General features: G+C 39.7%; 1 protein-coding gene across 5 annotated transcripts in view; it reads right to left on the reverse strand.

The window, feature by feature from the left end:
* The window catches only part of LOC141103311 (myomegalin-like), a 716510-nt gene that overhangs the window by 498801 nt on the left and 203637 nt on the right, over window positions 1–14072 (reverse strand). For all 5 annotated transcript variants that reach the window (XM_073592764.1, XM_073592765.1, XM_073592767.1 and 2 more), the window contains 2 exons: window positions 10289–10408; window positions 716–808 (listed from right to left, as the gene is read on the reverse strand). In XM_073592764.1, the coding sequence (XP_073448865.1) occupies window positions 716–808; window positions 10289–10408 (213 nt within the window). The remainder of the gene's footprint in view (window positions 1–715; window positions 809–10288; window positions 10409–14072) is intronic.

Here is a 14072-nt window from a genome sequence, read left to right on the forward strand (position 1 = left end):
TCGTCCACCTGACCAGTGGGGTTTAGCAGAGAGACCCCCTGCTGAGCAAGCAGATCCCACTTAATGGAGGCGCCTGTGTGATAGGGGCCTTATTAGAACCAAGACAATGCAATTATTCTTTTTCTTTTCCAAAACGATCTCTGGCTAAAGTCACACATGTGGGAAGTTAGCCTGTTAGAATAGATAATTTAATGTCAAAAGTCCCACTTAATGACTTGTTCACAGCCGCTGCGCTTAACTCCTAGCTGCTGGTATGCACTGGGAGGAAACAGTGCAAACGCACAAATCTCAGCGCATTACAATGTCTAATACCAGCACCATGGTGTAAGGCACTGGATTGCGCATATCACGTTGTGATGAAAAGAAGCACTGCAGGCAGTAAAATGTACCTGAATGCAGTACTTCTTTCCAGTGCACACCACCGTAACATGGTGGTGTGAACTGGTCTCATAAGGAACAAGGCTTTTTGTCTTGTCTTGCATTGAGACTGCACTGGGCAAGGCTGTCCACCACAGTCCCAAAGCACATGATGTGAACAAGTCCTAAAGAGCAGCTATAGGAGCTTTGATTTTGGTGCAAAAAATGTAAAAATAAAATGGCGTTGCAGCACAAAAAAGCTGGTAGAATAACATGTATTATGTATAAAGTGTCAAAATAACAAAGCAGCATATTAACCTATAATTACTTATTTATTTACTATAATTATATTACTTACTTGTAAATGCTCACTTTGACTTTTCAGAAGCATATCCTGCAGTTTAGCAACGGTATCCTCATGATCGCCTATTATTTGATATAATTCCCCCACCTAAAAGATGATAGGATCAAAATGTTAAAAACAAAAAAAATCTGACAACTTTACTAAAAAAAACTACAACAGTGGTAGATATTACATATTTGCTCTTGTGTAAATTTCTTAGGGGCAGACTTAACTCAACTTCTATATTTCATGTATGGATCTATTAACTGGTCACTGGTTTTTACTTATATACCAACATAATACATATTTATTTTTTGGATAAAAGAAGATTTGTTTCGAGAGTACCGACTTGTAAACATTTTTTACTTTCAATGCAAATTAAAGACTTGACACAACAAAATGAAAATATATGCTTTTCTCTAGTCTGACCAGTGATACCATAGATAAAATTAGCAGATTTTATTCTGTAATTTGTTCTGTTTATAATAATGCTAAAATGACATTTCTGGTATTCAGCATACAGTATTGAAGTTATTCACAAGTTTACACTATTTTTAATGTGACGCTACAAAGGCATTCCTAGCACTCCTAGCTCTCTTAGCATGTTTATGCTGTAAAGCAGGGATATGCAATTAGTGGACCTCCAGCTGTTGCAAAACTACAAGTCCCATCATGCCTCTGCCTCTGGGTGTCATGCTTGTAGCTGTCAGAGTCTTGCTATGCCTCATGGGATTTGGAGTTCTGCAACAGCTGGAGGTCCGCTAATTGCATATCCCTGCTGTAAAGGCTTGTGCAGAAGGAGTAGCATATAGCATATAATAACATTGTAGTTAAGCAGCCACAAGGTTTAAAAGGCTGATAGCAATTTCAATGCCTCTGTGTCAGCCTTGTCACCACAATTTACTTGAAGCTTCATTTTGGGTAAAATCTCATGGGAAGCAGGAATAAAACAGGTTACCTGTCTATATGCTCTTTAGCGTATATACATTTTGCCCTTTAAAATAATCACATTTTGTTGCTTTGCAGCCTGAAATGAAGACAGACACAGTTTTTGTTTTATCCAGCTGTATTTACTCAGTGCAACTTATAACATCCAAGTGAAAGATATAACACCAACATGTCAGAAACAAAGCTTCAAAAACGGAATCAGTGAGTTGGAAAAAGGACCACCCCCCTCCTAAAAATGACTTGTAAACAAAATCAGGTGTAGCTAATCACCTTCTTAATGGCACACAAAGCCATTTGACTTTCAACTGTGATCAGCTATGGTAATTTTGATTAGCTCAGCATGAAAAGACCAATCTTGGAGCATTTCAGTAGTGCAATTGAAGAAAACAATTAACTATGGGTGTCAAGGCACTGTCAAAAGATCTCCGGGATAAAGTTGTGGACAGGCACAAGTCAGGAGATGGATACAAAAAGGCATTATCAATGCTTAGAAACAAAGTGAAGTCTATTATTAATTAGTTGAAGGTATTTTGTACAACATAGACCATTCCTGGATCAGTAAATAAAAATAAAAGATCAGTGCTAAACCAAATAACAGCTGCTAGCAATGAAGGAAATACACAACCCTCAAATGAATATAAAAACCAACAAAAATTGCAGAGCTATTAGTGCTTTAAAATAAATAGTCCATAATATAGACCAAAAAGGTAAAAAGTATTAAAGTGCAATAATCCTTAGTTAAACATACACTAGTTGGTCATTACTAGATTTATCAGCATAGTCCAAAGTGATAATCCGTAAAAGTGCAGTGCTCCTTTAAATATATGAGAAAGGAAGAAGTGGCCACTCACCAGACACAAATGCTGTTTCAACCAAGAGAGCAGCCCACATGCTTTTTGCAAAAAAATATAGTTCTTCATATGGTCCACTTCTGATGTTTAGCATTGTCACCTCCTGCACATCATGCCATATCCAACCAAAATTAAAGAAAATATCTCATAGTGTAGTAAATGGTAAAAATTCAATGGGATAGTAAGAAGAGTCACCCCCGATAGTAACAAACAATATTAGATCCGTGCATCACTCCGCCTTCCCCACATGCAATGCAAACTCACCAGAGGGAGTATGAAACCAAGCAAAATGAAACCCACTATGTTCGACAGGGATGAGTGGATAAATCCAAACAATGCTTCCAATATCCCTGGATCAGGACATTGCTCCAAACTGGATTAAAGGGCCAGAAGGAAACTGATCAGAGAGGCTATCAAGAGACCTACAGCAACTCTGAAGCAGTTGCAGGAATTTATGACAGAGAGTAGTCATTGTATGCATGTGACAACAATATCACAAATTCTCCACAAATGTAGCTTGTATTGGAGGGTTGCAAGAAAAAAGCCACTCAAGAAAGGCCACGACTGAGCTTTGCCAAAACGCACCTTGAAGATTCTGAGGCCACATGGAAAAATGTGTTATGGTTAGATGAGACTAAAATTTAATAATTTGGTGTCAACACCAAACAATATGGTGTCTGGCGGAAATACAAAACAGCTCACCAGCCAAATAACACAATTCCTACGGTAAAGCATGGAGGTGGTAATAACCTGTTATAGGGTTGTTTCTGTGTAGCAGGGACTGGAGTACTTGTCAGGATAGAAGGGAAAAATAGATGGGGCAAAATACCGTCAAATTATGGAGGAAAATTTGCTGCCCTCTGCCAGAAAGTTGTCAATGGGAAGAAGGTTTACCTTCCAACATGAATGACAATGACCCAAAGCACACTGCAAAAATGACCGCACAGTGGTTGAATTAAAAAAGGGGAATGTCCTTGCATGGCCTAGTCAGAGACCCGACACAATCCCCATTGAAAATCTGTGGAATGTATTGAAAAGTGCAGTCCACAAACAGTCACCATCAAATGTAACTGAACATGAGCAGTTCTGCAAAGAGTGGGCAAATATTGCAAAGTCTAGATGTGCAAACTTATTAGAGACATATCCAAGCAAAATAAAGGCTGTAATTAAAGCAAAAGGTGGTTCAACAAAATACTGACACAAGGGGATGATCCTTTTTCCAATTCAGTGATTCTGTTTTTGAATTTTCTTGGATGTTATACAGTGACTTGAAAAAGTATTCATACCCCTTGAAATTTTCCACATTTTGTCATGTTACAACCAAAAACGTAAATGTATTTTGTCGGGAAGTGGCACATAATTGTGAAGTGAAATGAAAATGATGAATGGTTTTCAAAATGTTTTACAAATAAATATGTGAAAAGTGTGGTGTGTATTTGTATTCAGCCCTGAGTCAATACTGATGGGTTTACTCCCTCTTTGTTTCCCTGCAAAGGTAAAGCAAAATGGGCTACTATGCATCGCATAGTAGCCCATTATGTGTCACATACCTGACACAGGAGCCTGCGATGTCACCGCTGTCTCCTCTGCTACGGAGCATCCATCTTCTTTCCGGGTATCGTGGCTCCGGCGCTGTGATTGGCCAGAGCCACGATGACATCACTCCCGCGCATGCGCACGGGAGCCGCCACTAAGGCATATCGCCGTTAGCAGCGGCATGCTCAGTGCGCCTGCGCGTAGACATCGGTGCCTGTCTTTTTGCAAATATCTCCTAAACCGTGTAGGTTTAGGAGATATTTCTTGGACCTACAGGTAAGCCTTAAGCTGGCCATACACCTATAGATTATCTGCAGATTTTCTATGGTTAGATAGAAAATGTTCAACAGATCTCTCCATGTTCGCTAAGCTGTGTGGATGGAGGAATCTCCCACTTTTTCCATCTAACCATAGAAAATCTGCAGATAATCTATAGGTGTATGGCCAGCCTTAATCTAGGCTTACCTGTAGGTCAAAGTGGTCTGTAAGGGTTTACAACCACTTTAACCTTCTGTACAACTTTATCCCTGACCTGTCTGGTGTGTTCCTTGGCCTTCATGATCCTGTTTGTTCACTAAGGTTCTCTAACAAACCTCTGAGAGATTCACAGAACAGCTGTATTTATACTGAGATTACAATAAACACAGCTGGACTCTATATACTAATTAGGTGATTTCTAAAGGCAATTGGTTCCACTAAATTTTAGTTAGGGGTGTCAGAGTAAAGGGGGCTGAATACAAATGCACGGCACACTTTTCACATATTTATTCGTAAAAAATTTTGAAAACCATTTATCATTTTCCTTCCACTTCACAATTATGTGCCACTTTGTGTTGGTCTATCACATAAAATCCCAATAAAACTCATTTACATTTTTGGTTGTAACATGACAAAATATGGAAAATATTCAAGGGGTATAAATACTTGTTCAAGGCACTGTAAGCTGCACTGAGTAAATACAGCTGGATAAAACAAAAACTGTCATCATTTCAGGGTGCCAAACAACTAAATGTGATTATGTTAAAGAGGGGTGATTCTTTTGTATACTCATTGTATGTACAGTGCCTTGCAAAAGTGTTTACCCCCCTTGGCATTTTCCATGTTTTGTTGCCTCACAACCTGGAAATAACATGTATTGTACATTTTGTATTGAGGATTTGCATCATTTAATTTACAGAACATGACCACAACTTTGAAAAATGTTTTTTTTTTTTATTTATAGTGAAGCAAACAAAAAATAGGACAAAATAACAGAAAAAGTCAATGTGCGTAACTAAGTCAATACTTTGTAGAGCCACCTTTTGTGGCTATGACAGCTTTGGATAAGTCTCTATGAGCTTGCCACATCTTACCACTGAGAATTTTGCCCATTCCTCATTGCAAAACTGCTCCAGCTCCTTCAAGTTGGATGGTTTGCGCTTGTGAACAGCAATCTTTAAGTCTGACCACAGATTTTCTATTGGATTGAGTTCTGGGCTTTGACTAGGCCATTCCAGCACATTTACATGTTTACCCTTAAACCACTCAAGTGTTGTTTTAGCAGTGTGTTTGGGGTCATTGTCCTGCTGGAAGGTGAACCTCTGTCCTAGCCTCAAATCACACACAGAGTGGTACAGGTTTTGCTCAAGAATATCCCTGTATTTAGCACCATCCATTTTTCCGTCAACTCTGACCAATTTCCGAGTCTCCACTGCTGAAAAACATCCCCACAGCATTATTCTGCCACCACCATGTTTCATTGTGGGGATGGTGTTCTTTGGGTGATGTGATGTGTTGGGTTTGCGCCAGACATAGCGTTTTCTTTGATGGCCAAAAAGTTAAATTTTAGTCTCATCAGACCAGAGCACCTTCCTCCATACATTTTGGCAGTCTCCCACATGCCTTTTCGCAAACTCAAAACATGCCATTTTGTTTTTTGCTGAAAGTAATGGCTTTCTTCTGGCCACTCTGCCATAAAGCCCAACTCTATGGAGCGTACGTCTTATTGTCGTCCTATGTACAGATACTCCAGTCTCTGCTGTGGAACTCTGCAGCCTCTCTGATTAATGCCCTCCTTGTCCAGTCTGTGAGTTTTGGTGAGCGGCCGTCTCTTGGCAGGTTTGCTGTTGTGCCCTGTTCTTTCCATTTGATTATGATAGCTTTGATGGTGCTCCTAGGGATCATCAAAGATTTGGATATTTTTTCATTACCTAACCCTGACTTGTACTTCTCAACAGCATTGTCCCTTACTTGTTTGGAGAGTTCCTTGGTCTTCATGGCAGTGTTTGGTTTGTGGTGACTCTTGCTTAGGTGTTGCAGCCTCTGGGGCCTATCAAAAAGGTGTGCATATGTAAAGACAGATCGTGTGACACTTAGATTGCACAAAGGTAGACATCATTTCACTAATTATGTGACTTCTGAAGGTAATTGGTTGCACCAGAGCTTTTTATGGGCTTCATAACAAAGGGGGTGAATACATACACACATGCCAAATATCAATTTTTATTTCTGAAAAATAGTTTTATGTATATACTTTTCTAACTTACTTCACCAACTTAGACTATTGTGTTCTGATCCTTCACATATAATTCAAATAAAAAAAACATTGAACTAAAGGCTGTAATGTAGCAAAAAAGGTAAAAAGCCAAGGGGGATGAATACTTTTGCAAGGCACTGTATATGTAGAAGAATTAAAATAACAATAATAACAAATCATCTCTGCAAGAGTTCTTGCAATACGAACTAACTACATAGATATCCTTGAAAAAACATTAAAACCCTGGCTGGATCATCATGGGCATACGTATGAAAGCCAAAACTCTAGGATTCTAATGCCGTGCACACACGGGCGGACTTTTCGACCGGACTGGTCCGACGGAACGAATCCGTCGGACAATCCGACCGTGTGTGGGCTTCATTGGACCTGCAGCGGACTTTTTCGGTCGAAAAAAAGACGGACTTTAGATTTGAAACATGTTTCAAATCTTTCTCATGGACTCGAGTCCGGTCGAAAAATCGGCTCGTCTGTATGCTAGTCCGACGGACGAAAACCAACGTAAGGGCAGCTATTGGCTACTGGCTATCAACCTCCTTATTTTAGTCCGGTGTGATCATGTGTAGCCAAGTCCGTTCGTTCGAAAGTCTGTCGGAAGTCCGTCGAAAGTCCGTCGGAAAGACCGTCAGACCTTTGATGCCGAAAAGTCTGCCCGTGTGTACACGGCATAAGTTTATATTCATGCTAAGCTGCTGAGGTGACTCAGCAACTGCCCACACTTGAACAACCTCCATCATCTTCTCTGTTAATTAATTAATTGTACATAAACAAATTAGGCCATTTGTTCCTCTTGTTGAGACCCTTTTCTTTTTTATTGCTGTTAGAATCAATGTTCATTTAGCTACAGTATCTCACAAAAGTGAGTACACCCCTCACATTTTTGTAAATATTTTTATCTATCTTTTCATGTGGCAACACTGAAGACATGACACTTTGCTACAATGTAATGCTGCTCCCCATTCACACCTGAGACCTTGTAACACTAACAAGTCACATGACACCGGGGAGGGAAAACGGCTAATTGGGCCCAATTTGGACATTTTCACTTAGAGGTGTACTCACTTTTGTTGCCAGTGGTTTAGACATTAATGGCTGTGTGTTGAGTTATTTTCAGGGGACAGCAAATTTACACTGTTATGCAAGCTGTACACTCACTACTTTACATTGTAGCAAAGTGTAATTTCTTCAGTGTTGTCACATGAAAAGATAGAATAAAATATTTACAAAAATGTGAGGGGTGTACTCACTTTTGTGAGATACTGTATGTGCAATTACTTTTTGCCCTGAGTAGGGCTTACTGCATGAATTTAAGACTTATGCACTTCTCAAAATAAATCTTTTAAAACAACCACAAAAAGAGTGATTTTGACATATCTGTAAATTCTGTATCTTGGAGTACAGTACAGGACACAGGGATCGATTCATAGACCATGGGTTATATGCCGCTACCTTCAGGTTATTGGACAGTGGAAAAATATTCACTGGGTCCACCCCTAGTGTCCCTATATAATCCCGCCAACTCTGTGAGGCTCCAGTTTCATGAAGGAGGGAGTTGTGTCCTGTACTGTACTCCAAAAAAAGACATTTACAGGTTCATCAAAATTCCTTTAATCTTTCTCTTACAGCACAGTACAGGACAGGAATCAATTCATGGACCATTCCCGAAGCAGTAATCAAAGGTAAAAGGCAGCTAAACAGCCGCAACAGGTCCACAGTTAGAAAACAAGAAGGCCAATGGGTCTTAAAACAGTTACAACCATTAACATTAAAAACACCTCAGTTCAAGAGCGACAGCGGAGACCTAACTGCCATCCAATAACAGTTTTGAAGAAATGTGAAACAGAATTTTGTCAGTGGCTTCACCCAAAGGAGGAGTACTGAACTCTAGGTGCTCTATGAACCTAAGAACCCAGCTTCAGTTTGGGGGTGGACTAGGTAGGGTAGGAGGAACTCATTACTGGAGGGTAGAGGCCCCCTGCAAGAAAGAAGAAAAGATGGGCAAACTGACCGCCCAGATGGATGGGAGTGAGGGGAGGAACCCCAAGGAAGGATATTCCAGTATGAAATGAGAGAAAAAAGGGGGAAGGTTCCTATCAAGGCAAGGTGTAGCCATATATGTCATACCTGATCCCTTATCCCTATAGAAATTGATGATGAAATGTCAGCATGCTCTGGCAAGACAGTATAGGAGGTTTTAAGAAAAAAAAGGAAACATCATGGAGGTAAGGAGAGTATTGGTCTCCAGGCTAACCTGTCCTTAAGTGGGTGAGGAGTCCAAGGCAGGTTACTGCTGTTGATGTGGACAGAAAGGGAATTGGAGTTTATGAGGGTTCTCTGAGAAGTGAATCCCCCTATTTACAAGGATAGCTCAGGATAGCCCAGAGGTTGCGTAGGACTGCCATTTGGTAACAATGGAAAATCTTGTGTGGCAGAAGATTGAACAAGACGTGTAAGTTGTTGGGAGATAGGAATGGGTTGTATAAGGTCAACCGGGATCTACAGGGTTCTAAATTAAATCCCAGGATTATGGCCAGGTCAAGGTGTATATAGAATAAGGGACAGAAAATGAACTCATGAGGAGCTTTATTAGCTCAGTGATTGTGAGACGCTACAGAGGGAAGCACTGGACTGCACACTTTATGGTTACAGCATTTTTATCTACCGTACCTCTTCTTCTCTGGTCTCTGGCTATGATTGACAACAATGGGAGCCAATGGTTCCTGGTGCCCCAGCAAAGCCAGTGAGACACTGAAGTGAAGGGGAGAGAAGAGCTGCAGACGTGCACAGCACTAGACCGAATGAGGGCTCAGGAAAGTATAAGGGGGTGAGGGGTCAAAATCGATGTGTAACATTTTTTACCTTAATGCAAGGAATGCATTAAGGTAGAAAATGTTTAGGCTTTAGAACCATTGTAGGAAAAAGATTTCAAGTCCAAAAATCTTATTTTTCCAATTATCATCAAATCTGAACTGCATATAATTTTTCACTTACTGCAAGAAAAAAGGTCAAACTGTTGGTTTTTATCACTGACTTTAGCTAGTCATTTTACAATTCCCAATTTCAAAAAAGTTCAGACAAAGTTCGGTGTAAAATCCACATAAAAACAATGCAATGATTTGCAAATCTCATAAACCCTTATTATTCACAATTAAAAATAGAAAACATACAAAATGTTTACATTGAGAAAATGTACCATTTTAAGAAAAAAATAAGGTCATTTTGAAATTGATGACAGCAACACATCTCAAAAAAGTTGAGCCATGTTTACCATAGTGTAGTATCCCCTCTGTATTTAACCACACTTTGTAAATGTCTGGAAACTGAGGGGACCAGTTGCTGGAGTTTTGGGAGAGGAATGTTGTCCTATTCTTGACGGATATAGGATTATAACTGCTCAACAGTCCTGGGTCGTCTTTGTCATATTTTTTCGTTTCAAGATGCACCAGATATTTTCAAGATTCTAGATTTTTTCAATTAACATTACATCAGAACTACACATTATTTTTACCTTATTGCAACAAGAAAAGGTAAAACTGTTGATTTTATTCACTGACTTTATATAGTTATTTTTTATAATCTGTATTCCACCAGACCCAAGTTCCTCTTTAGAAAGTACAAGTGCCAAGCTCACATGACAATATAGAGTGGCAAAACATTGGCAACAATCACCTGCAAACAGCAGAAGACGAGACACATTTTTTTAAAATCAAGCTCACTTACCTCTTGGTCTTTATTATGAAGAGTCTCCCTTAAACACTGCAACATTCGTTCTTGATCCTGTGCTACCTCTTGCACACCGTTGTTCTTAGCAGTTAACTGTCGCTGAGCATCCTGCAGCAACTTTAAGAGAAAAATAAGTAAACTAATACAATAAAAGATAACAAGCCTAAGAATTAAGCATCCTACTCTAAAAAAGCAAGAGTAAAAAGAGCAACAGACCACAAAATTTCAACCCAAAGAAGTGTGCTATCTCTTTAAAAATAATTGTCAAACAATCCACATATAGAAATATCCAATAAACTCCACCAAGTGAAAATAAAGTCTATAAGAGTGACGTTCAAATCAATTATAAATAATCATAATCCCATGCAGATCCCAAAAGAAGTCAGTGTTGTGAAGAAATCCACGCTACCAAGATACACACTCTTTTTACCAGAAAGATTAGATCTCAGGCAAATTAGATCAGGTGATCTCGGCTGACACACAGCCATACACCATGAAATATGGCTTCAATCTGTGAGGCTCTTATGGCGTCATCACATTTGTTTGCCAAACTGGTTCCCTTACTGCTCCCCATCTGCCCCCGCAACACTCCCTCCTCTAGACTGGCAATGTCTCGCTACACACCTGTCAATCCAGGCTCCAAGCCATTCCTGCACCCCCCTTTGAACTGGCTAAATCCGTAGTATTCTTCAAACCGAGTAACAGCAGTTTCAGCATAAGAACCTCACAGATTAACCACTTCCCTACCGCTTTATTGTCAAATGACGCCTTTGTCCCTGTCATATGACGTCCTGGGATACCCTGAATTGTGGAGAGCGCACGCGCGCTCCGCCACCGCATCACTCGGAACCCGATGCGCGTGCCCGGCGGCCGCGATTGCCCGTTAACCGAGCAGGACCGTGCATCTGTGTGTGTAAACACACAGATCCATGTCCTGTCAGGTGAGGAGACTGATCCATGTGTTCCCATTACAGAGGAACAACGATCGGTCTCCTCCCCTAGTGAGTCCCTTCCCCCTACAGTTAGAATCACCTCCCTAGGACACACAGTTAACCCCTTGATCACCCCCTAGTGTTAACCCCCTCCCTGCCAGTGACATTTATACAGTAATCAATGCATTTTATAGCACGCATCGCTGTATAAATGTCAATGGTCCCAAAATAGTGTCAAAAGCGTCCGATATGTCCGCCACAATATCGCAGTCATGATAAAAATCACAGATCTCCGCCATTACTAGTAAAAAAAAAAAAATAATAAAAATGCTATAAAACTATCCCCTATTTTGTAGACGCTATAACTTTTGCGCAATCCAATCAATATACGCTTATTGCGGTTTTTTTTACCAAACATATGTAGAAGAATAAGTATCGGCCTAAACTAAGGAAAAAAAATGTTTTTTTTTAAAAATTGGGATATTTATTATAGCAAAAAGTAATAAACAGAAGAAATAGGGAGTCCGCGCTAATGGGTGTAATTAGAAGCTTAGGTGGGAAGTGTAGTCCTAAATTGATAGACTGCTGCCCTCACATACGCTGGCTCCACAGGGGGTGGAATGAGCGGAAAAAGTGAAAAAAGAAAAGTGTGTGAGTGTGGCGCTGTCCCAGAGTTGTAAAAGAAATGTCTGCATATATACAATTATATCCAAAGTGTCATGTGTGTATTCCTTTAAATGAAATATGTATGGCAGTTATTACCACTCCTGTGGGTTAAAGTGACTGGTGATTTAAACATAAAAAGCATAATGAGTGCAATAAATCACATCCAAGGTGTCTAGTGCTATATTCCCTCAAAAGAAAAAAAAAAAAAAAGAAAAAAAAACAGTATTAACCACTGCCAAGAGCATGAAGTGGTCTGTGTCTAAACACTAGAAAACACAAAGTTGCAATAAATACATCACACGTGACATGCAAAAAGTTCTAAAGTGTCTGGTGCTAAATAAATAAATATTAAAATATTGCTCTACAAACGTTGCAAATAACAAAGTGACAAGTGCCCTATAAAGAGGTCACTCTAAAAAAGGCTAAACACACGTGTCATGCAAATGGTTCTATGATAATAAACAGTTCATAGGGTATGTGCCCGGTGCACTATAAGTGAAACAAAGGCGTCCGTTGTAGGATTCCTCAAAGCACACAACAGGTGTTAATCCAGTGCTGGTGTCTCGCGTTGTGATTGTGCAGAGACTCACCAGCTGTATATCCCCTGCAGGGGTAACGAGTAGTCACAGTATGTGCCACTGTGCAGCAGTACTTGGCAAGACCAGGACCAGGATGATATCATAAGGACATAAGAAGAAAGGATTCCATAGTGTGAAACCGTTTAAAAAAACAATATTTATTAGGTCAGATAAAAAGGGTACTCACATTGTAATGGAAAAAATGAGCGGTGTACAATGCTTACAAAGATGTTCAAGCGTCAGCTTTGCAGGGAGATGTCAGCAGGCGTTCAGTCAAAGGCCACGCCCTACGTACGTTTCGTCACACGGACTTCTACAGGAGCGTGGTCCCTGCATCGTCTCCCCTATCTTTATATGCTGTGCGGTCCGTAGTGCATCTGCGTTCCAGCGGTCATATTTGGTGTGTTTGTGTTCCAGCGGCCATGTTTTTGTGTGTCGGCGGCCATTTTCCCTGGGACAATGCAGACCGAAGCCCGCATCCCCATGGCAGTGGCCATGTTTTTGTGTGTCGGCGGCCATTTTCCCTGGGACAATGCAGACCGAAGCCCGCACCCCCAATAAAGTGATTAAATCCCCGTGGAACGGCCTGATACAGCGCTGATTTCCTGGTGACACCTTACTAATATATGAGTCCATTGCATGTGTGTCACAGTAGTAACTATTACGTTATTTATGCACAATTCTACCGCACAGAATATATGGTATGTAGTAAATGGTTTGCCCTTACTTAGGAAACCTAGACAATAGTGATATAGACAACAGTAATATCTAACAGAATATACTAAACCATATTAAGATTAAAATATTAAAATTGTGGTTCTTCAAAATTTATGAAATGACATATACCCTATCAATACGATATAGAAACAGGTAAATTGTTAAAAACAGGTAAATTGTTATATTTAAAATGCTAAAAATGTTAAAAATATTTTATTATGAAGATATATGTAAAGATAAAAATAAAAAATATGTTTAAAAATATGTAAAAAAACCGAGGCAAGAAAATCATGTACCAGTTATATAAGGCAGATAGTAGGTGTATATTAAAATACTAAAAGTATTTTGAATAACTTGTTAGCCAATAAGGGGAGCATTATTATCAAAGAGAGGAGCATTATCAAAAAAGAGAGAAGGGGCGTTTACCATCAGAAAACAGGGTTTTTTTTATAAAAGGCGCTCAGTAATTGGTAAGAAAGCAATTGAGATCCACATCTATGTTCATTCCAGACGGTTGAAGTGTATCCAGCTGGAAGATCCATCTGGTTTCATTTTGTGACACCTTTGTTTTCTTGTTGTCACCCCTCCAGTGTCCCTTAATTTTGTCAATTCCATAAAAAAGCATACCACTGGAGTCCCTATTGTGATGATCTCTAAAATGTCTGGATACGCTATGTTTTTTAAAACCGTTCTTTATGTTTGTGACGTGTTCTCTAATTCTAATGTGCAGTTTTCTGGTAGTGCGTCCCACATACTGTTTACGGTATGGGCATTCTAGCACATACGTAACATGTGTATTGTTACACGTTATTAGGTCCCTAATTGTATACTCTTTGCCGTTTGTTGTGGACTTGAACTTCATAATTTTTTTGTTTGTTTTTTTGGTTT

This window comes from Aquarana catesbeiana, linkage group LG07, assembly GCF_042186555.1.
Source record: "Aquarana catesbeiana isolate 2022-GZ linkage group LG07, ASM4218655v1, whole genome shotgun sequence".
Taxonomy (NCBI): Eukaryota; Metazoa; Chordata; class Amphibia; order Anura; family Ranidae; genus Aquarana; species Aquarana catesbeiana.